This window comes from Nannospalax galili, unplaced genomic scaffold, assembly GCF_000622305.1.
Source record: "Nannospalax galili isolate Female #2095 unplaced genomic scaffold, S.galili_v1.0 scaffold842, whole genome shotgun sequence".
NCBI lineage: Eukaryota > Metazoa > Chordata > Mammalia > Rodentia > Spalacidae > Nannospalax > Nannospalax galili.
In genome coordinates this window covers 414,594-436,804 of record NW_008349291.1, presented here as the reverse complement: position 1 = coordinate 436,804, position 22,211 = coordinate 414,594, and the positions used below count along the sequence as shown (strand labels likewise).

Here is a 22,211-nt window from a genome sequence, read left to right as displayed (position 1 = left end):
TGAGAAAAGGGCCGGGAGGGGGAGGGGCTGGGGGCGGGCCGGGGAGCTGGAGGGACTGGTGGGTCCTCGAGGTCCCTACGCGGGAGGGTTGGAGGTCTGGGGAGGCAGGGAGCAGGGCTTGGGGCCTCGAGGTGGAGCCCCGGGGGTGGTTGGAGATGGAAAGGGAGGTGGGAGCTCAACCTCACTGCGGGATCTGGGACGGTGGGTGGGACCCTTGACCCCACCGGAAAGGATTGTAGGACGCTGTTCAGGGACTGCGTGTCATTGCGCGGTAGCTGGGGTGCAGGAGGCTCGTGGTGGGCGCAGTGGACAAGTTCACATGGACTTTTGCGGAGTTGAGAGTTGGGAGATAAAGATCTCTGCCCAGTGCATGTTCATTAAGGGCACCTGCCTCACGAGGTTGTTGCAAGAGACTAAATTCGTTAATGTGCAGAAAGGGCTTAGAGATGGTTTGCTCTGAGCACCTGAAGTTGTTGCTCCATCCCAGAATGGACTCACCCTAGGCTAACCTAGAACTCACTGTGTAGCAAAGGCTAGCCTTGAACTACTGAGCCTACTGCCTCAGCCTCCCAAGTGCTGAGATTACAAGTGTTGGTCACCATGCCCAGACTTTTATGTATTTTTAAAATTTTTTATCATTTTTCTTTTATGTGTATGAGTGTATTACTTGCATGTGTGTATACGCACCTATGTCGTGCAGTGCCTGCAGCAGTCAGAAGAGGGTGTCAGATTTCCCTGGAATTGGAATTACAGAAGGTTGTTAGCCACCATGTGTGTGCTGGGAATCGAAAACAGGTCCCCTGCAATAGCAGCCAGTGCTCTTAACTACTGAGCCATCTCTCCAGCCCTTCTATTTATTTTTAAACAGGGTCTCAAGTAGCCCACGCTGGCTTCAATCACATTCCCTGTGTAGCCAAAGCTGACCTTGAACTCCTGATCTTCCAGCTGCCACCCAACAAGTGCTTGGATTAAAGGAGTGTGCCACCACGCCCAGCTGCACCCTCTTTTACATCCCATATTAACACCTGTTCCAGTTCATATTTTAGGTTTGAAAGTGTTTGCTTCACAGTGGCTACCCCTTGCTCTTCCTGTGGAGAGTGGAATAAATAGTAAGTGCTAACTTAAGTACTGAGGCTGTTTCTTTATTGCCAGGTGCTGTTCTGGGTACCTTTATGTGCCTTATATTACTTAATTCCCACTGCAATGCTGGGGCCCAGATTTTTTTGCCTCTGTTTTGTAGCCAAGGAAATGGAGATAATGTTTGTAAAAGGTGCAGTTGTACTTTGTCCAAGGTCAGAAAACTGGTAGGTGGCAGATCTGGAATTTGCTCTGGAGCTCTTGTGCTCTGAGTAAATATTTGGCCGGATGTAGCTGAGGGCACAGAGTCCCCAGCACAGCTTCTTGGTCCTTTGATAAACTTTGAAAAAATGGACACCGAAGGGAACTTAAGTACAGTTGGTAGGCGTTCAGGAGTGAGGGAAGGCCCTGAGCTTCAGGGAGTGAAGTGCAAGGAGAGACAGAAAGCTATCCTTTAAAAATCGTATTTATTTGTATTTTATGCGTATGAGTGTTTGGCCTGCATGTATGTAAATGCATCACGTGTGCAATGCCCTTGGAGGCCAGAGAGAGCGTCCGATCCCCTGGAACTGGAGTCACAGTTTTAGTCGCCATGTGAGTGCTGGGAATCATCATACCTGGATCCTCTGAAAGAGCAGCCAGTGGTCTTAACCTTGAGCCATCTCTCCAACCCCCAAAAGTTACACTTTTAATAGAAGCGAAAAAAAGAAATACAGTCTCTGGGGCGATGGTGAGTGGGTAAAGTGCTGGACTGGGCAACATGAGGACCTGAGTGCAGATCAGCACACACTTAACGTGTGCACAGCGGCACCTCCTGTGGGCTCGCTGGCTGGTCAGGCTAGCTGAAGCAGCAAACTTCTGGTTCGGTGAGTGACACTCTGAACAAATAATGTGGATGAAGACACCTGATCGCAGCCTCAGGCCTCCACAGGCATCTGTATGCGTGAGCAAATACAGAGACATAGACATAGACACACACACACACAGAGATACAGACAGACACACAAACACACTAAAAAAGTTTAGAAGTATAAAAATACAGCTTGGAGAAATAGGAAAAAAAAACTGTATGGAAAGTCTTTGTTTCTTCTAACAGGTGTTATTGACAGGGCACACAGCTAGCTCCCTTCCTCCCAGGGTGGTGTGAGCCTTGAGCAAGAGAGAAACCTTCCATCCTTTGGGGTCAAGCAGGGAAGAAATATTTATCTTTTGTAGTATTTGGTTTAAACTTTTAGTCAGCTAAGAGTTGCTTTGTGTGGCTTAGAACGCAGGATGTCTCTAATATTACATACTGTATTTAATAGTAATGAATGCTTACCGTCATTAACTTTCCTTTCAGCTTTGGACCTGGAAAGAGTAGTTAACTATTTACAATCACCGGGTCTCTTCACCTGTGGGCCACTTTAAGCCCCTGCCACACTTCACCTGTAGCCTTACAGTCAGTTACAAGCAGTCTGCGACCTTTATCACTGACCAAAAGGCCAGCACTGGTTTATTTTTGATCTAGCCCTGGAAGGCCAGTGCCTGAACATGAGCTACAGGCAGCTTGGAGTGTTTCCAACTTAACACTTGAAGTCTGCCTCCCTTTGAATTTTCTATCTCCCTCTCTACCCTAAGAGGCTGAGCTGTAAGATCTGCAGGCTGCTGTCTTGGGGCTTCTGGGGTACAGTACAGGGCTCATTAAAGGACGGTCCTTCCACTGTTTAACTCTCATCGTCAGCTGTGTCTTTTCCCTTTGGCTTTAGGCTGCCCTCCTTACGTAGTAAAACTGGATTTTCTCTTTAGTGCAGGAAGTGGATTTAAAAGAAGTCCCTTCTCACCAGGTCCTAACAGGAGAGACACCTGCTGTGGACTTGTGTAAGGGGAGCTACTGACCACTCTGCCATTTGTCTTAGAGGGAGCTGACATTGACAGTCATGTGTCCTCATGATGCCCAGGAACAGGGACCATGGACTTTCCCTTTCTTTCTGCCTAGGGTCTCCTACTATAGTGGCTCTCTACCAGGGATAGTTGTTTTTGTTTTTCTATCATACAAAAGAGGGCTTTGTTTCAGGAAGTTGATTTGTAGTGTATGACAGCTTTTACTCTCGGATAATAATACCCACAGAACATGTGGAGGTCAGAGGATAACTTGCAGGAATGGGGTCACTCCTACCATGTGGGTTCCAGGGATCAAACTCAGGTCATTGGGTTTGATGGCAAGCACCTTCACCTGCTGAGCCACTTTACTGGCCCGTGGCATGCTCTTATTGTAGGAGTTCTGCTTATGTTGTCAGATACCAGGGCTCTGCCTTTCGGAGTGACGTCATCAGCCACTGAGTCAAGAACAGTAACGTGCTCTAACCCTTTTCTCTAATTGCATTTTTCCAGTGTGCCTTCAGTGGAGACTGTCAGCCGTATTCAGTTAATTTAGCTGTCAGCCAGTCTTTGAGGCATCCTCATCTCTAGTTTCTGTTAACTATGGGCTAATTGCTGCTTTCTTCACGTCTTCATCATTTTTATATCTATATTTTTTAAAATGTTTTGTATTTTTATGTGTGTGTGTAAATGCCTGCGTGCACCACCTACATGCCTGGTGCCCGTGGAGGAAAGAAGAGGGCGTTGGGTCCCCTGGAACTGGAGTTACGGGTGTTTTTGAGCCACCATGTGGGTGCTGGGAATTGACCCAGGTCCTCTACAAGAGCAGCCAGTGCTCTTAACCACTGAGCCATCCCTCCAGTCTCATTTTTTAAAAATTACGTTTTGAGCTGGGGCTACAGGGAGACCCTGTCTCAAAAAGACAAAAAAAAAAAAATACGTTTTGTGTGTGTGTGTGTGTATGTGTGTGTAAGTCCACATGCATGCCACACCAAGCACGTGGAGGTCAGGACAACTTAAGGAGTGAGTTCTCTTCCCCCCACCATACAGGTCCTGGGGAACTCGGGTCCTCAGGCTTAGTTCCCCAGTGAACCATCATGCTATAACTTCTTTTCTGTCTTTTTGTTAATTTTATTTATTTGATGGGTATGAGTGTTTTGCCTGCGTGTATGTGAGTGTGCCTATGTTGTGCAATGCCCACAGAGGCCAGAAGAGGGCTCAGATCCCCTGGAACTGGAATTACAGATGATTGTTTGCCACCATGTGGGTATTGGAAACCAAACCCAGGACCTCTGTAAGAGCAGCCAGTGCTCTTAATTGCCACACCAACCCTCCATCCCTTTCTTTTCTTTCTCCGTTTTTTTTTTTTTTTTTTTTTTTTTTTTAAGAGAGTCTCCCTGTAGCCCCAGCTGGCTTGGGAACTTGCTATGTAGACCAGCCTGGCCTCAATCTCACAGAGCTCCTCCTCTCTCTGCCTCCAGAGTGCTGGGATTAAAGGCATGCACCACCACCACACTCTGCCTGTTCATCTTTCTAACCATACTCTTCAGCTGCCCAGACTTAACCCCCTCCCCCACATACACCAGGGGTAGTTTTGTTCCCCAGTGAACAACTGGCAATGTCTGGAGACATTTTGGGTCATGACATCTATGAAACACCCTGGTATGTAGTAGACCAAGACTGGGGTCCTGGTAAACATTGTGTTATTTTAAATTTTTTAAAAGAGTTTTATGTGTATGAGTGTTCTGTCTGCATGTATGTAAGTGCACCATGTGCATGCAGTGCCCAGGGAGACCAGAAGAGGGCGTCGGATCCCCTAGAACCGGAGTTACAGGTGGTTGTGAGCCACCATGTGGGTGCTAGGAACTGAACTGTGGTGCTCTTACCTGCTGAGCATCCCTCCAGCTTCCATACTTTATGTGGCACAGATGGTCCTTCTACAACACAGAATGGTAGAGTGGTCTCGTCCCTCATGCCATTTATGCTGAGCTGGGGAACTGAGCTAAGAGGAGGCAACGGGTCATTCGGCACTTACTCCACATGGGCTGTTCTCACGCTTTCAGCCTCCATCTCCCAAGGGCTGGGATTGCTGACATATGCCACCATGCCTCGTTCATGTGGTACTGGTGATTGAACCCAAGGCTTTGTGTATGCTAGGCAAGCACTCTACACTGAGCCACATCCCCAGGCCCTGGGAAGCCACTTTCTCTGCCTGCAGTGACACCACAATGACCCCAACATCACGGGAGTGGTCATTTTATAAAATTTGTGTGCCACAGAATGCTGGGCTTGGAATATATGTTTGTTTGTTTGTTTCCCCTTGTAAAAGCTTAAACTCTAGTGAGCAAAAGTGGCACACAGGTGTGGTTATACCAGACTTCAGGGCTGCAGAGATAGCTCGGTGGCTATGGACATATCCTGCTCTTGCAAAGGACTCACGTTTGGTTCCCAGCACCCACATCAGGTGGCTTATAACCACCTATAACTCCAGCTCCAGGGGATTCAGTGCCTCCTTCTGGCCTGCACAGGCACCCACACATGACATGCATTCTCATATTGAACAGTAAAAGAAAACTAGAGAGCTGTGGAACCAGGGAGGTAGCTTGGTTGGTGGAGTGCTTGGTTAGCATGCACAAAGCCTTGGGTTTGAGCCCCAGCTCCGAATAAAAAGTCAGGCTTCTGTATTTGAGGCAGGAGGAACAGAAGTTCAAGGTCACTGGCCACCTAGTGAGTTCCAGGCCCACCTGGGCTGCATGAGACCCTGTCTCAGAAACAAACATAAGTGACATAAAAGTGACTGAGACTGGGGCATGTGTGTGCCAAGTTAGGATGGACAAGTCTGGGAAACCTCTCCAAGGGGGAGTAGTTGCATAAAGTCCTCATGGATGGGGGACCAGGGGACTGGAGAGAGGACTCAGCAGTTACAGTTACATGTGCTGCTTTTGCAAAAGACAGGAGTTACATTCTCAGTGCTTGTGTTGGGTGGTCCACAACCACCTGTTTAAGTCCAGCTCCAGATGATCTGACTCCCTCTTCTGGCGTTCACAGACACACCTGTACACAGACTCACAGACACATAAAAATAAAATCTTTTTTTATTGTTTTTTGGTCTTTTTGAGACAAGGTCTCCCTGTAGCCACAGCTGGCCTGGAACTCTGCTATGTAGACCAGGCTGTCCTTGAACTCACAGAGATCTGCTGCCTTTACCTCCCAAGAGCTTGGATCAAAAGAATGTGCCACCATGCCCAGCAAAAATAAAATCTTTTTTTTTTTTTTTTTTTTTTTTAAAGATGAGAAGCCATCTGAGCAAATGTGAAAAGTGTTGTGTGTGTGGTGGGGGTGGGGGGGGTGTGTTGCCAGAAAAGGAAACGTCAGGTGCAAAGGCAAGGCCCAGAGGTGGGAAGTAGACAAGAGCCTGAGGGATAAAAGGAACCCAGTGTGACTGGAATGTAGAGACCAGGAGAGAGTGGAGGACATCAGAGGGAATGCCAGCTGTTGAGTTTGTGTTCAACATGGAGTGGACAGACAGTAAACCAACTTGTGTTTATAGTGACGATAAAGGCGACCTAGTTAGCATGGTATGGAGGGTCTTGCCGTGTGTTAGCAAGCCCACTTCTGGCTTCCATGGGCACTGCACACACAGTGCACTTACATGCAGGCAAAACATGCATACTCATAAAATTTAATGGAAAGTATTTAAAAATCCCTCTTTTAAAATACTTCAAAACTCTGGCCTTTGACCCACCCCTGGGGTAACCTTGGGTATGGCTGTACCTCCTCTCCAGAGCTTTCTGGTACACAGTAAGCTAGAAAACACAGGAAGATGCTATGCCACGGATCTGCCAGGTGAGAGGGGCCCACTGGTGCAGTGGGGTACAGCAGTTTCAGAGGCAACCAACCATCGGCTGACTGACCTTGGGGGTGCTGAGAACCAAACCTGGGGCCTCTACAAGAGCACTCAGTGCGCTTAACTACTGAGCTTACTGTAAGCAGCATTCCTTCTCCCGTGGCCCGACCTCCCTGTGGTTATAGAGGTAGGCAGGCCCCCACTTTACCGAGCAGGAAGCCGAGGCCCTGGGCAGTGGTGTTTATTTAGGGAGATACAGCCGAGAGGTGGGCATTGGGACTGTTCCCAATGCATGCGGCTTCAGGCGAGTTCTCTACCCACGAGGAGGCGGTGGTCCCTGGGAATGCTGAGCGGACCTTCCCCTCACTGACTGTCCCCCCCACAGGTGCTACTGACTGGGACCTAGGTGGCCCCATGGAGCCCCCGGTGCCCCAGCCCGTGAAGCAGGAGAGCCTGGCCCTGGAGGCCCTAACGTTGGACTCGCCTTGGCACCGCTTCCGCCACTTCCACCTGGGTGATGCCGCGGGGCCCCGCGAGGCGCTGGGGCTGCTGCGCGCGCTGTGCAGGGACTGGTTGCAGCCCGAGGTGCACACGAAGGAGCAGATGCTGGAGCTGCTGGTGCTGGAGCAGTTTCTGAGCGCCCTCCCCGCAGACACCCAGGCCTGGGTGTGCAGCCGCAGGCCCCAGAGCGGCGAGGAGGCTGTGGCGCTGCTGGAGGAGCTCTGGGTGAGCAGAAAGGGGTGGCGGGCATGACCTGGGAGGGGGTCCACCAGAATGGGCTGCTCCCATGTGGGGATGGGGGTGGACCACAACATAAGCACCCTGAAAACGAGGGTGTAGCCCGTGGCTGGGTAGGGGATGCCTCCCTGCCTGAGCAGGGCTGACTGCACAGGAGCCGTCACCCCAGCGTCATTTATGCACCAGGATCCCCAGTTCCTCCCTCTGGTGGTGTTGGCTGGGAGGCCTGGCTGAAGGCTGCCTTCTTAGGGTTCCCATTAATGAAGGGAAAGGTCCTGGGCTAAAGGAATCCACGTGTTGCAGCACACGGGTGGGCCCTGGAAGGTTCCAGGTCGTCTGACAGCTGTCCTCTACCAAAAGAGTGGAGGACAGGACTAACTGGTCTGAGTAGTGGGGAGCTACAAGCCAGGAGCACTAAGCTTAGTGTGGTAGTGCACACACACCTGTAATCCTAGCACCCAGGAGGCTGGGGCAGGAGGATGACTGAGTTGAAGGCCAACCTTTCTCAAAACAAGACAAAAAAGCCTGGAGTGTTGCCAGTGGGGAAGAGCCCCAGGCCTTGCTGTGCATGGGTTTTTCTAGGGCTCAAACCAGAGATGTGGTGAATTGCCCATGTGGGCAGCCCCTCATAGCTTGGCTGATACAGCCCAGCACCCCCACCCCTGATCCACTGGCCCAGGGCCCAGGCAGAGACCCTCTGCTCAGGTGTGACATTTCAAAGGTCATAGATGACTTTCCAGGGCCCAGGACCACAGCCAGCCCTCCTTCTTGGGCAATTAAGAATTTTGGGGGATTACATTTTTCTTTCTGTGGTGGGGTCAAGTACTTTCCATCTTTAGTGTGTGGAGGTCAGAGGTCAGAGGACCACTTTCCAGAGTTGTTTTTCTCCTCCACCTTATTGGTCCTGGGACTAGAACTCAGGTCTTCAGGCTTGGCAACAAGAACCTTTACCTGCTGAGCCCTCTTGCTGGCCCACCCTCTCTGTTTCTTTTAGCTAAGGATGGTAAAAGTAGTTGCTTTTAATGTATATATCTAGCAGCTAGTAGGATTTTTTTTTTTTTTTTTTTTTTTGGCCTTTTTGAGACAGGGTCTCCCTATAGCCCCAGCTGGAACTCACTGTGTAGACCAGGCTGGCCTCAAACTCAGAGAAATCCATGTGTCTCTGCCTCCCAAGTGCTGGGGTTAAAGGCATGTGCTACAATGTCCGGCTACGATTTTTTTAAGTCCCCTCAAAGATATATGTGGTGATGCACACCTGTAATCCCAGCACTTGGGGATTAAGGTTGGAGGATTGAGTTTGAGGCTAGCCTGGATTACAGAGTAAGACCCTGTCTCAGAACCAACAACAACAATCCCTTTTATTTGGTGGGTGGCGGGTCATCATGATCCAGAGAGTCTTCAAGGCTGGAAGTCATTGGACTTCATGGTTCTCAGGACTCTGCTCAGCAACTCAGGCCTTGGGGTACAGTGTGAGGAAACGCCTTCATCTAGGCTAACCTTGCATGTATACTAACACTTGACTCGCCATCAATAAAATATTACAGAAAAGACAATATTAAAGAAAGTTGGGGACCAGGAGGCTCCCTTTTTCATAGAACAAAGAACACTTGAGTCTCCAACTTCCAAGTTTGATCCCAGGGATGCTAAGCAGGTATTCAGAACAAAGGTAGGCGGATCAAAGGACATTTCTCTGCAGGAGCTTGGGAAACAATAAGCACAGTGGCCTGTTTGCAAGGTACTGAGCAATGTGTGAAGAGCAAATTGCACAACTGTGTAAATAAGGCATAGTTTTGTTTTGTTTTTCTTTCTGGTCTTTTTGAGACCCAGTCTTCCTGGAACCCCATCTGGCCTGGAACTGGCTAGGTAGACAAGACTGATCTTGATTTCACAGAGATCTGCCTGCCTCTGCCTCCCTGAGTGCTGGGGTTAAAGTCATGCACCACCAGGCCCAACAAGGCTGTTTTTAAAAAATCTAATCTAAACATCAGGGTCACTGCACTTCAGAAGAGCCTGCATCTGCGTGCATGCCTGTCTGGCTCTGCATCATAGACACTCTTGGCTGGCTACTGGCGGCTTTGCACTTGTAGTCAAGCATGCTTTTTGCACAGTTCAAACATGGGCAGTGGTGTCCAACATTTTGACTCACAGTTTGAGAGTACAGTCCATCATGGCAGGGAAGTCATGGTGTTGGGAACATGAGGAAATTGGTCACATCGGGACTCCATTCAGGACATGGGGAACAGTGAAGGCTGCTGCTTGGCCCACTTTCTTTTTATTCAGTCCGGGTCCCAGCCCCTGGAATGGTGTACCACAGTCAGGGTGGGTCTTCCTACCCCAGTTAACCTGATCTAGATAATCCCTTGAAACCATGCGCAGAGACTCCTTCCCTAGGTGATGTGAGATCCTGCTAAGTTGACAATCAGTATAAACCATCACAGGTGTAGCTTTTTAAAAAAAGATCTATGTTAGCCAGGCATGGTGGCGTGGCTTTAATCCCAGCATTTGGGAGACAGAGGCAGATGGATCTCTGTGTGTTCAAGGCCAGCCTGGTCTACATAGTGAGTTCCAGGCCAGCTGGGGCTGCAGGGAGACCCTGTCTCAAAAAAACAACAAAAAAAAAATCTGTTACTTTATGTGTATGAATGTTTTGCCTGCATGTATCTGTGTCCCATGTGTGTACAGTGCCCACAGAGGTCAGAAGAGGACATCAGATCCCTCTGGAATTGAAGTTGCAGATGGTTGTGAGCTGCCATGTGCGTGCTGGGAACTGAACCTGGGTCCTGTGCAGAAGCAGCCAGTGCTCTTAACCATTGAACCATCTTTCCAATCTCATGTGTTACTTCTTGATGGCATGTCTGGTCCAAGCTATGCTGTAGATTCAGCCCCTCTGTCTCTTCACCGATATGTCCCTGGTTTAGACTAGCCCCCGAGACTAGTGGGTGCTGAGAAAATGCTGGTTTTAGAGGTAACAGAGAACCCTGTTCCACTTTGAAGTTTGACACTGGAAGACCAGGATGTGTTCTGTTTGGTCACTTCTCTTGAGACAGAATCTGATCTTCCCAGAGAGACTGAATAACTTGTCCACAGTCACCCTTTGGTCTCAGCACACAGAGACCATGGGAGCAAGATGTCTGGCCAGTCCAAAAAACCCAAGGAAAGGCTGGTTGGGCTGGAAACTAGAGAGAGGTAGCCCCAGCCAGCGCCTTTGGTTAATATCACAGGAAATGCCAAGACCAGTTTGTCTCAGGTCAGAATTAAGGGAAATCCTAGAGCCCCAGAGGCAGCTAGGAGTGTGGGAAATCACCACAAGGTAACTTATAAATATATTAAAGAGGAGAAATTAGTAAGAAAAAAACAATCTGGGCTGGGCATGTTGATGGATAAAGCCACAAACTCATCCTTTAAAAGCATAGGAGAGTAGTGCAAACCTTAGCATCAGGATGCCTAGGAACACACACAGATGGGGGGGGGGGGGGGGGGGGGAGAGAGAGAGAGAGAGAGAGAGAGAGAGAGAGAGAGAGAGAGAGAGAACGAGCACAGACAGGCACCTGAGAGCTGCTGAGGTTTGAGCAACTTGTACCAATGCTTGGAAATTGGAGGGAAAATTCAAAGTGCCAGATAAGCTCATGAAGAACCAACAAATTTTCAGCCTGAAAACCAGGATGGTGGAGGTGGGGGGGTGGGGGGTAGAGAGTGAGTGACCAAAATGGTGATCAAAGATTGTCCACCAAAGAAGGCACCAGGTCCTGATAGTTTTATGTGTAAATGCTGCCTTACCTCCGTGCACAGAGCCATGCTTATATTTTATAAACTGCTTAAGAGTACAGAGTCATGTGTGGCACCAGCTCATTTGGCCAGGATGCCAACCCCCCCCAACCTAGTCATCCAAGGACCGCCCAAGAAGGCAAGCTGAGGCCTCACTCAAGGAAAATAGATGCAAGAATTCCAAGTAGAGTACTGGCTACTTGAGTCCGGAGAGGGATCAATAGACTAATGCATTACAGCCAAGTGGGGTTTACCTAGATACACAAGAATATTCCATTGAGGTAGAGCCAGATTTGGGTGGGGTTCAGTGAGGGCCAACACTATCTTAGAAGCAAGCAGAGCCGAGTGTGGTGGTACACATCTTTAATCCCAGCATTTGGGAGGCAGAGGCAGGTGGAGCTGGTCTGTATAGCAAGTTCCAGGCCAGCCAGGGATACACAAGATAGTCAGTATCTCTCTCTCTCTCTCTCTCTCTCTCTCTCTCTCTCTCTCTCTCACACACACACACACACACACACACACAGAGGGACCACTCCCACAGCCTGCAAAGCCAAAAGTGAGCTGAGTGAGCAAATTCTTTCATGGTCCCCCAGTATCAGGAGATGACCACACAGGCTGTTGGTCCTGCCCCCCCTTCCAGGCAGATCAGGCCCCTGCAAAATGCACACTGTGCTTCTGGGAAGGCTGGGAATGTTTCCCCCTGAGATCACAGCAGGCAGGGCCACTCACCCCAGTGTTTGCCCTGTGACCCAGGCAGTCCTCCAGCCGGTCATCCAAATGCATTCGAAACAAAACATGAGAAAGGGAGTTCACTGTGTGAAACTTCTGCCCCAGCTCTGTCACAGCACCAGAGTTCAGAGCATCATTTGTCAGGGGCACAGGCCTAGGGATGGTGATGACTGTGTAAGAAACAAGTCTGCAGCTTTTTCTTTAACCTTTGGTCTCATTGGCAGCTCAGCAGCTGTCCACCATATGTGGCAGCTAAAGTTTTTTAACTTTGTGTTTTTCTGAGTTAAAGATTGCTTAAAGTTTGCAGTTTATCCAAATGACAGCAACAAAAAGTTCAAGTAAGATTTAAGGCAGGTGTATGAGTTACCTGTTCCTTTATAACAAATGGCCATAATCTTAGGGATTTAAAACAGTAAACACCATCTCACGAGGTTGCCCTGGGTCACAGGGTGGAGTGGCTTAGGCAGGTGCACCTGTCTCAGGGTCTCTTTAAGAGTCCTACTTAATGGTGTTGTCCAGGAAACTTCTTTGCACTGTGACTGACAGACCTCCGTTCTTTCCTCTCTGTAGGGTAGCTTGAGAAGGTCTCCAGCATGACAGCCAGCTTCTTACAGAACATGTATGGGGGGTCGGGCACAGCGAGATGGTTCAGTGGGTAAAGTGTTTTCCGCCAAGTCTGACAGCCTGAGTTCAGTTCATGTTCTGGTCTGCCTTCAATTGCTGTGACAAAAACACTCTGAGTAATACCAACTTGGGGAGGAAAGGGTTTATTCAGCTTATATCTCCCAGGTCACAGATCATCAGAGAGCCCAAGGTAGGAACTCAGGGCAGGAACCTGGAGGCAGGAGCTGAAGCACAGGCCATGGAGGAACGCTGCTTACTGGCTTGCTCCCTTGGCCGGTGTTCAACCTGCTTTCTTCTTCTTTTCTTTATTTTCTTTCTTTTTTTTTTTGAGATAGGATCTCCTTGTAGCCCCAGCTGGCCTAGAATACACTATGTAGTCCAGGCTGGCCTTGAACTCAAAGAGTTCCACCTGCCTCTGCCTCCCGAGTGCTGGGATCAAAGGTGTGCGCCACCACACCCGGCCTTCAACCTGCTTTCCTATATAATACAGGACCACCTGCCCGGGGTGGCACCACTCAGAATGGGCTGGGCCCTTCCATATCAGTCAACAGTCAAGAAAATGCCCCACAGACATGGCCACAGGCCAGTCCAATGGAGGCAATTCCCCAATTGAGACCCCCTCTACCCAGGGTCTCCCTGTAGCCCCAGCTGACCTGGAACTTTCTATGTAGACCAGGCTGGCCTTGATCTCACAGAGATCCTCCTACCTCTGCCTCCTGAGTGCTGGAATTAAAGGCAGGTGCTACCACACTCAGTGATTTTTTTTTTTAAGTTATATGTTTGTATATGTGCACCCAAGTACATGTTCCAGAGACCAGAAGCCTGCCAGATCCCCAGGAGCTGATGTTATGGGCTGTTGTGAATCCCCTGATAAGGGTGTTGGGAATTGAACTCTGGTCCTCTGGAAATGTAGTATGTGCTCTTAACTGCTGAGCCACCTTTCTAGCCAGAGTAAATCTTTTTTAAAAAGCATACGGTAGGTGTAAGGTGTGGAGGGAGGGAGATAAACACAGGCTGTTGCTCCGGTTTCTCAAGGTGGCATGTGGTATCTCATTTCAGGGCCCAGCAACCTCCCCAGATCGGTCCTCAGCAATGAGAGCGTCTCAGGATATGACAGAAGGCTCCGGGGTCAGTGTTGGAAAGGAAGAAAGTGGGATGATTCCCCTAGGTGAGCACCCCTACCCCACATTTTTCAGGATGTCCCCCAGCATCAGGGGTCCCTTGGCTCCCAGGCTAAGACTGGGGATTGACTTCCTGCCATCATTTACTTAGTGAATGTCCCTGGCACCAGGTCTAGAGATGGCTCACTTGCCCCTGCCCTTGGGGAGCCCGTGGAGAGTATGGTCAGACTTAGGTATGTCATTCTCTGTAGAAACCCTTCAAGAGATGTGGCCTTTGGAGATTGGGTCTCTCTGTATAACCTAGGCTGACAAGGTCTTCTTCCTCAGCCTCCTGAGTGCTGGGGTTATAGACCTGCCACCATGCACAATGACAGATGACATATTAGTGCATTTATGCCCAGGGCTCTAAAAGGACTCACCCAAGAGCAGGTGCTGCCAAGCCAGGTTTGGACCCCGGCAGCCTGTCCCAGAGCCTCTTCACCCCACCTTTTAGCCAGGACCCCAGTTTCATGAGCCTCAGGTTGGCCCCAGTGGAGTCACATGCTTTTCTCCTGCCCATGTACTGTGGCTAGTGTGGCTCTGTGCTGTGTGCCTGGCCTTGTAGCTGGACGTGGAGTTGGTTCCGTCATGTTGGGGGCAGGGGGTGGGGTGGGACGGGGCACCTGTGAACCTCTATAAGACAGTGGGGCAGAAACCAGATGTCCATCAAAGGCAGGAAGACAGGTCTGCAGAGGGTGTGTGGGACCAGCGAGCAGGAGACCAGCAGCTCTTGCAGGCAGAAGAGCATACCAAGTTCAGCATGTGAAACTATCAAAACCAAGATTACATAGATTGCATAGATTCAAGCCTAGACAGGGAGCCTGCGGCTCATCTGTACTCAGCTTACCTCCCCCACCCTGCCAGCCCGTTTGTTTGACTCTTTCAGACCCCATACACCTTCTGTGTGCCTTCCTGCTGTCCATCCTCACCACTGGTTTGCCCATCCCTCCATCCGTCCATCTCCTGATCTTCCTAAACCATTAGCCAGCCCCACAGCACCCAGCCTCCTGCTCCCTTCCATGTGTTGTTTAGCTAGTTACTCTCTTCCTGACCCAGCCACCCACTGAAGCACTCCCACCTCTGGAACCAAAACTTCTGGGCCAGCAGAGCACAAAGTTGCAGGTACAGGAAGCAAAAAATTTCCTAGTGGGTCACTAGGAGTGATAGTGAGTGGAACCATTCTGGCTTCCACCCCTTGATTCCTGGACCGGTGAATCCTGGCTGTAGGAGAAACAGTAACATATATTGGACGCTGATTTAAAGCATATACAGCCTTCTGAGGGACCCTGCCCCAGTCCTCCAGGCTATTGCCACCTAATTGGCACTGTAACTGTGTCTGTAAAAGGCCATTGAGCTGTTCTATCAGGCCAGCTGCTTCAGGATGGGGAACATGGGATGGGGAACATGGTAATAAGACCAGTGAATTCCACCACCATGGGCCCACTGTCACACTTCTGTGGCTGTGAAGTGAGTTTCCTGGTCTGAAGCCATGCTTTGTGGAATGCCATGCAGGGTGGATAAGGCATTCTGTAAGTCCCTGGATGGTAGTTTTGGCAGAAGCATTACTATAGGAAAGGCCAATCCGTATCCAGAGTGTCACCTGCCACCAGGTTGCCTGCTGATCACCCTGGCATGCCCTATGGGGCTGCTCAAAGTTGCACTCTGCAGCAGCTGTAGCCAAGTCAGCCTTTTGATAAGGCATTCTGTAAGTCCCTGGATGGTAGTTTTGGCAGAAGCATTACTATAGGAAAGGCCAATCCGTATCCAGAGTGTCACCTGCCACCAGGTTGCCTGCTGATCACCCTGGCATGCCCTATGGGGCTGCTCAAAGTTGCACTCTGCAGCAGCTGTAGCCAAGTCAGCCTTTTCCATGCTGTCCAGCCTACATCTCAGAGGGAGTGTCAGGCCCCTTCCTAAGTGGGACACCTGCCATCCCGGTTGCTTGCAGGGCTCCTGTCCGTGCTGTTGCCAGCCCAGCTGCTACCCTGACCCCGTGCCTTTCCTGCAGGACCAGGGGCCTCCGGGGCGGAGGTGCCCACGACGGGGGACACAGGGGCCGTGCGCCCCTACAAGCAGGAGCCAGGCAGCCCCCCGCCTGCCCCGCTGGCTCCGGTCCTCCCCGCCTTCCTGACGACCCCTGGCACCGTGTCGTGCCCGGAGTGTGGCAAGACGCCCCTGAAGCCGGCGCACCTCCTGCGCCACCGGCAGAGCCACACCGGCGAGAAGCCGTACGCGTGTCCCGAGTGTGGCAAGGCATTCCGGCGCAAGGAGCACTTGCGGCGCCACCGCGTCCTCCCCGCCTTCCTGACGACCCCTGGCACCGTGTCGTGCCCGGAGTGTGGCAAGACGCCCCTGAAGCCGGCGCCCCTCCTGCGCCACCGGCAGAGCCACACCGGCGAGAAGCCGCACGCGTGTCCCGAGTGTGGCAAGGCATTCCGGCGCAAGGAGCACCTGCGGCGCCACCGCGGCACGCCCCCTGGCAGCCCCGGGCCCGCGCTGCGCCCGCTGCCGGCCCGCGAGAAGCCGCACGCCTGCTGCGAGTGCGGCAAGACCTTCTACTGGCGCGAGCACCTGGTGCGCCACCGCAAGACGCACTCGGGCGCGCGGCCCTTCGCCTGCTGGGAGTGCGGCAAGGGTTTCGGGCGCCGCGAGCACGTACTGCGCCACCAGCGCATTCACGGCAGGGCGGCCGCGGCGCAGGGGACCCCGGCTCCGGGCCCCGAGGGTGGTGGCGCCTTCCCACCCTGGGCCCTGGGGTAGCCACCCCCGACTCCCTGCCGCTGCAGGGCGACACTCCTCCAAAGCCCTCCCCCAGCATCACCGCCTCCACTGTCCCCTCCCCAAATTCCCTTTCCACCCTCCCCCCAGTTCCTCTCTCTTAGCTTTCACTCTCCCCTGCAAGAGATGCCTCCTTTCTGTCCTCCATCCCCATCACCCTTTCTTGGAGAGGGGGTACTGCCCCAGGACACCTTCACGTGGGTAAAGGAGCTCAGGGAAGGAGCAGAGCCCCTCCCCCTCGAGGGCCGCAGTCTGGGTCTTGGACCCCAGGACAGAGTGGGGAGGGGGACCCGGACGAGGGAGGAGGTGATGAAGTCTAAGAAGCAGGTGCAGGTTCTGGTCTGGTTCTCCCTTCGCAGCCCGGAGGATGGAGATGAGCAGAGGCCCAGGAAGCTGTCTGAGGAGCAGGTCACCAGCATCTGAGCGTAATAAAGCGGCTAACTCAGTGTGTGCGGGAGTCTGAGATTTCCTGTGTCGGGGATGAGCTTCTGCGGCGCCGGGGAGGGGTCTGTCCGGGCCCACCATGGGTTCACCCTGCGGAGGCCGGATTAGACTTGTGGAAGGCTCAGCACCACACCCACTTGGGTTCAGACTGCCCTAGGCTGGCGCAGGTCGTGCCCCTTGGGTCAGGTCCCATTTCTATGTATAATAGTATTGGTCATAGTGCCCACCACCTTAGGTGACTCCAGGTCATTGATGAACCTCCCAGATAACCAGTGCCAGCAGGTCTGGAGGTGGCGCCATTTTGCAAAGAAGACGCCTTCATTCTGGCCTGAAGAAGGCGAGGGATGGGGCTGTTTTCTGCCAGTTTGGCTCTGCTTGTCCTTAGGTCTGCACAGATAGTCCTGGCAGTCCCATCTGACTGCTCCAGGAAGTAAACACACCACAGGGGTTGGGGAAGCTATGGCCCAAGATGACCATGAATTTCTCATCCTCCTGTCTTCCCCTCCTGAGTGTTGGGATCACAGAGTGCCCCATGACAACCTGGCTCCCCTGTAGGGAGCCCAAGAAACAAATCAACACCAAGTTGTACTCACATGGGGATCTGCCCAGAAGTAGCCAAAAGCAAGGGACATCTATATTTTTGTTTTCGTGTATGAGTGTATTGCCTGCATACACGTTAAGTGCACTCGTGTCATGAAATAGCAGGGGAGGTCACAGGTGTCTGATCCCCTGGACCTGGAGTTTCGGACGGTTGTGAGCCACTATGTGGGTGCTGGGAACCGAACCTGGGTCCTCTGCAAGAGCAGCCCGTGCTCTTAACTGCTGGGCCATCTCTCTAACCCCTTTAATTAAAAATTTTTTTTTCTGTTTATGAGTGTTTTGTCTGCCTATATGCAAGTGCACCACATGCATGTAATGCCTGCAGAGGCCAAAAGAGGGCGTTGGATCCTCCCCAGAACGAGTCCTGGACAGTTGTTAGCTGCTATGTGGCTGCTGGAAACTGAACCCAGGTCCTCTGGAAGAGCAGCCAGTGCTCTAAACCACAGAGACAGCTCTCCAACCCCTTTTAATTATATGTAGTGGCGGGGGGGTATGTGTATGTGAGTGCAGTGCCCACGGAGACCAGAGGAAGGTTGTGAGCCAAAGGACCCTGGAAAAGCAGTATGTGTTCTTAACCACTGAGTCATCTCTCCAAGTCCTTTCTCCCCCATTGGGCATCCATATTTTTTTTTAGGAAAAGAACGATAAATGTGAATAAGTGACAGAACAGGGGCATCTGGGCTGGAGCAAGAATTTGAGTAGGACTTGGAGTGGGCTGTCTCCGCAAGGGTGTTTGCCGCCATCTGGTGGTAAGGACTTTCTCACCGTCCCAAGAACGTTTATCTTCCTCAGCAGTTTTTAGGACTTGTAGTCCTTACGGCTGGAAATGAACAAAGCAGCCAGCATACGGACTGTCCATCAGGCCGTCAGTGGACGCGAGCATGCTGTGCTCCACCGGGCCCTAGGACAACTGCGGTCCTGCTGCATCTGCCCACCTGCAGCAGGTGGCAGGCAATAAGATCTACCTGGAGCACCCCAACACTCACAGTCTCTCCGTTTTACCAGACAAAGTTGCAGTGTAGAGGTGACCGCTAGTCTCAGAAGGGCAGGTGGGCTCAGCAAGTATAGGCGCTTGCTTCTAAGCCAGCCGACCCAAGTTCAATCCCTGGAATCCACATGGTGGAAGGAGAGACCAACTCCTGCAAGTTGTCCTCTGACTTCCACACACATAGGTACACTCATGCAGCCATAAATAAAAGTAAAAACGAGGTGGGGAGCTGGAGAGATGACTCAGCAGATAAGGGGGGGCTGGAGAGATGACTCAGCAGATAAGGGGGAGCTGGAGAGATGGCTCAGTGGTTAAGAGAACTGACTGCTCTTGCAGAGGACCCGGGTTCGATTCCCAGCACTCACATGGCGGCTACGAACCATCCTTAACTCCAATTCCAGGAAAATCTGAATCCCTCTTCTGACCTCGGCATTGCATGACACGGGTGCACTCACGTACATGCAGGCAATACACTCATACACATAAAATAAAAATAATAAAGAAAATATTAAAAAAAAAACACTGTTCTTGAAGAGGACCTGGGTTCGTTTCCCAGCACCCATATGGCAGCTGACAACCATCTGTAACTCCAGTTCCAGAGGATTCATCGCCTTCTTCTGATCTCCGCGGGAATTGCACGACATGGGTGCACATAAAATAAAAATGAAAGTATGTCTTTTTAAATAAAATATTTTTAAAAAAATGTGAAGGGCCAGGTGTGGTAGGTCACGCCTTTAATCCCAGCACTCTGGAGGCAGAGGCAGAAGGAGCTCTCAGATCAAGGCCAGCCTGGTTTACATAGAGATTTCCAGACCAGCTGTGGCTGTTTTTTTTTTTTTTTTTTTCCTAAAAAAAAAAAAAAACCCAAAAACAAAAAAAGACTCAAAGGAAGGTTGGGTGGTCTCCTCTGGCACTTTGGACAAAGTTGCCGAGTTCCAGTGCCTACGGTAACACAGGCCCCTAGTGCAAAGAGCCTGTTTGCAAAAATTTCAACCACGAAGTGCTATAGAGTGCATGTGTGGTCCAGTGTCCCGACTGGGACAGCATCCTTCATGGCGGCACGTTCATTTGGTACCTAGAGGTGGATCTTGCTGAGCCCACTGTGCATGAGGCAGTGGGAGGGGTAAGTCTCAGTGGTAACAACAGCAGACACGTGGTGACAACCATGTGCTGGCCTGAGGAGATGGCCCAATGGGTAAGCATGCTTGCTTTGCAAGCATGAGGCCCTGAGTTCAAATTCTCAGCAGCCATATAAAAAAAAAAACCCATATAAAAATCCAAGCATGGCAGTGAGTGCCTGTACCTTCAGTTCTGAGGGACTGAGATGGGTGGATCCCCGGAGGTCCTGGCAACCAGCTTAAACAATGAGCTTCTGGTTCCGGTTCCATGAGAGACCCTCTCAAGGGAAAAAGCAGAGAGCTATAGAGGATGCACAATGTACTCCTAGGCCTCCGCATGTGTATGCACAGGCATGTACTCCTGCACAGTCGTGTGTGCATCACACACACAACACATGCACGAAAAAATGATAAAACTCTGCCTGTTGGTGCAGGCCTGTAATTCAGCACTTGAGAAGCTAAATTGCTGCAGAAAAATTCTTCGAATAGCTAAGTGATCAAGTATTCATCCAGGAGGGAATTGGAAACCTCAGTTATTCTCTTCACGTGCGTATGGTCCCAGAACTATCAACCAAGGCTTTAAGGACATATAAGGACTTTTTATGTCATTTAATGGTTACCCTTTGTACCCCATGGCTCTTTACTTTGATGTGCCATGTGTCAAGAAAATTCCTTCCTGAGTTCACCCGGTCATCATAGTTTGCAAAGTAGATATCCCAGGTGTGGGTGAGGACATCTACTGACTTTTGATCTATAGCTAGGCCAGGCTAATTGGGCTAGGAATTGGTCAAATATAGTCATTGCAGTTTAAAATTTTATGTGTATGAATGCATTACCTTTATGTGTGTAAGTGCACTTGTGTCATGCGATGGTTGAGGAAGTCAGGAGAGGGAGTCAGATCCCCTGGAACTGGATTTATGTATGGTGGTTAGGCACCATGTGAGTTCTGGGACTCAAACCTGGGTCTTCTGCCTGAACAACCAGTGCTCACCCTGGGGCCTGTTCTCTTGCAGTACTGGATCTGCCTGAGTTTGGCTCCCTCTCCTGGTAACAGGGAAGCACAATAGCCACCATACCCTGATTTCTTACATGGATTCTGTGGATGAGTGCAGGTCCTTGCAAGGCAAGTCCTTACCCACTAAACTGTCTCCACAGCATCCCCCCCATCTTTATCTCTTTGTCTCTGTCTCTCCCTCACCACATTCCTCAACTCTCCAGTATCTTCTGTCTCTCCATTGTCCTACTGCTTCTCTATGTCTCCTCTTCCCCCACCTCTTCTCTCATGCCCTCTTCTCCTGTCCCCTTATTCCCTTTCTCCCCTTCTCTCCCACCATATCTCTCTCACCATCTCTATGATGGGTCCACACCTCTCTCAAAGCTCATTCACTGGAGCTGAAGGGTGCAGCTCAGTGGTAAAGCCCCTGCTTAGAATCCCCCAGTGAGGGGCTGGGGTGTGGCTCAGTGGTAGAACTCCTGCCTAGAATCCCCCAGTGAGGGGCTGGGGTGTGACTCAGGGCAGAGGCCCTGCCTAGAATCCCCCAGTGAGGGGCTAAGGTGTGACTCAGGGTAGAGCTCCTGCCTAGCATGCTCAAAGAGAGACAGAAAGGCTAACGCTGAGACTGAGGTCTCTTCTTCTCCCTGCTCTCCCTCCCTCCTGTGGTCTCTAGGCAACTGCTTCCTCCTGCTGACCTCCTGTCCCCTGTCCTGAGGACATCGCTTCTCCCTTCTCTTTCCCAGAAAAGCCATTTACATCTTCTTGTCACTTTCTCCTCTGCAGTGGGTTCCCCTCCCCTTCTTCCTTTTCCTCCCCCAGGTCTGAGACCATGAAGGACTCCGGCTCCGCTGTCCTCCTCTTTCTCTCTTACTCCTCCTGGCCTCTTCCTTTTGCGAGAGATGGTGGCGCCTGCCTTTAACCCCAGCAGAGGCAAAGGCAAGAGGATCTCTGTGAGATGTAGGCCAGTCTGGTATACACAGGAAGTTTCAGACCAGTTTGGGAAGGAGCATGTGGTGGACTTGAGGGGTGGAGTCTGATGTGAAGATGGAAGACAGAAAGATCATAAAGGAAGACCCAGATCTGACCAGGCACAGGAAAGAACAGACCTTGAGGGGAGACAGTGCAGAAGAGGAGACAGAATTCTTGGTGAATCAGGGCTTTCCCCCAATTCCTCAGGGAGGAAGGGAAGATGCCAGACGTTCCCTCTCTAGGGTGGGAGGTGGAGGGTTGCGGGGAGGAGTTCTTTCTCTGGAAAATGACTGCTGTCTGGGGCAAAGGGAGAGAAACGAAGAGACGGATAATAAACAACGGAGAGAGCTACAGCAGACACAATACTTGCCCCTCACTGATCACCTCACAAGTGTTTATTATTGAGACCCAGAACTGTATTTTATTTATTTATTTATTTATTTAGAGGCAGGGTCTCATTATGTAGCCATGACTGGCCTGAAGCTCACTATGTAGACCAAGCTAGCTCTGAGCTCACAGAAAA

General features: G+C 51.0%; 1 protein-coding gene across 1 annotated transcript in view; it reads left to right on the top strand.

Moving 5' to 3' along the window:
* Nucleotides 1–17,032, top strand: part of Znf444 (zinc finger protein 444) — a 17,270-nt gene extending 238 nt beyond the window's left edge. The window contains exons 2-5 of the mRNA XM_017801541.1: nt 7,167–7,507; nt 13,697–13,805; nt 15,806–16,086; nt 16,243–17,032. Of these exons, the coding sequence (XP_017657030.1) occupies nt 7,196–7,507; nt 13,697–13,805; nt 15,806–16,086; nt 16,243–16,557 (1,017 nt within the window). The 5' untranslated portion in view covers nt 7,167–7,195 and the 3' untranslated portion in view covers nt 16,558–17,032. The remainder of the gene's footprint in view (nt 1–7,166; nt 7,508–13,696; nt 13,806–15,805; nt 16,087–16,242) is intronic.
* Nucleotides 17,033–22,211: the final 5,179 nt, after the last annotated feature.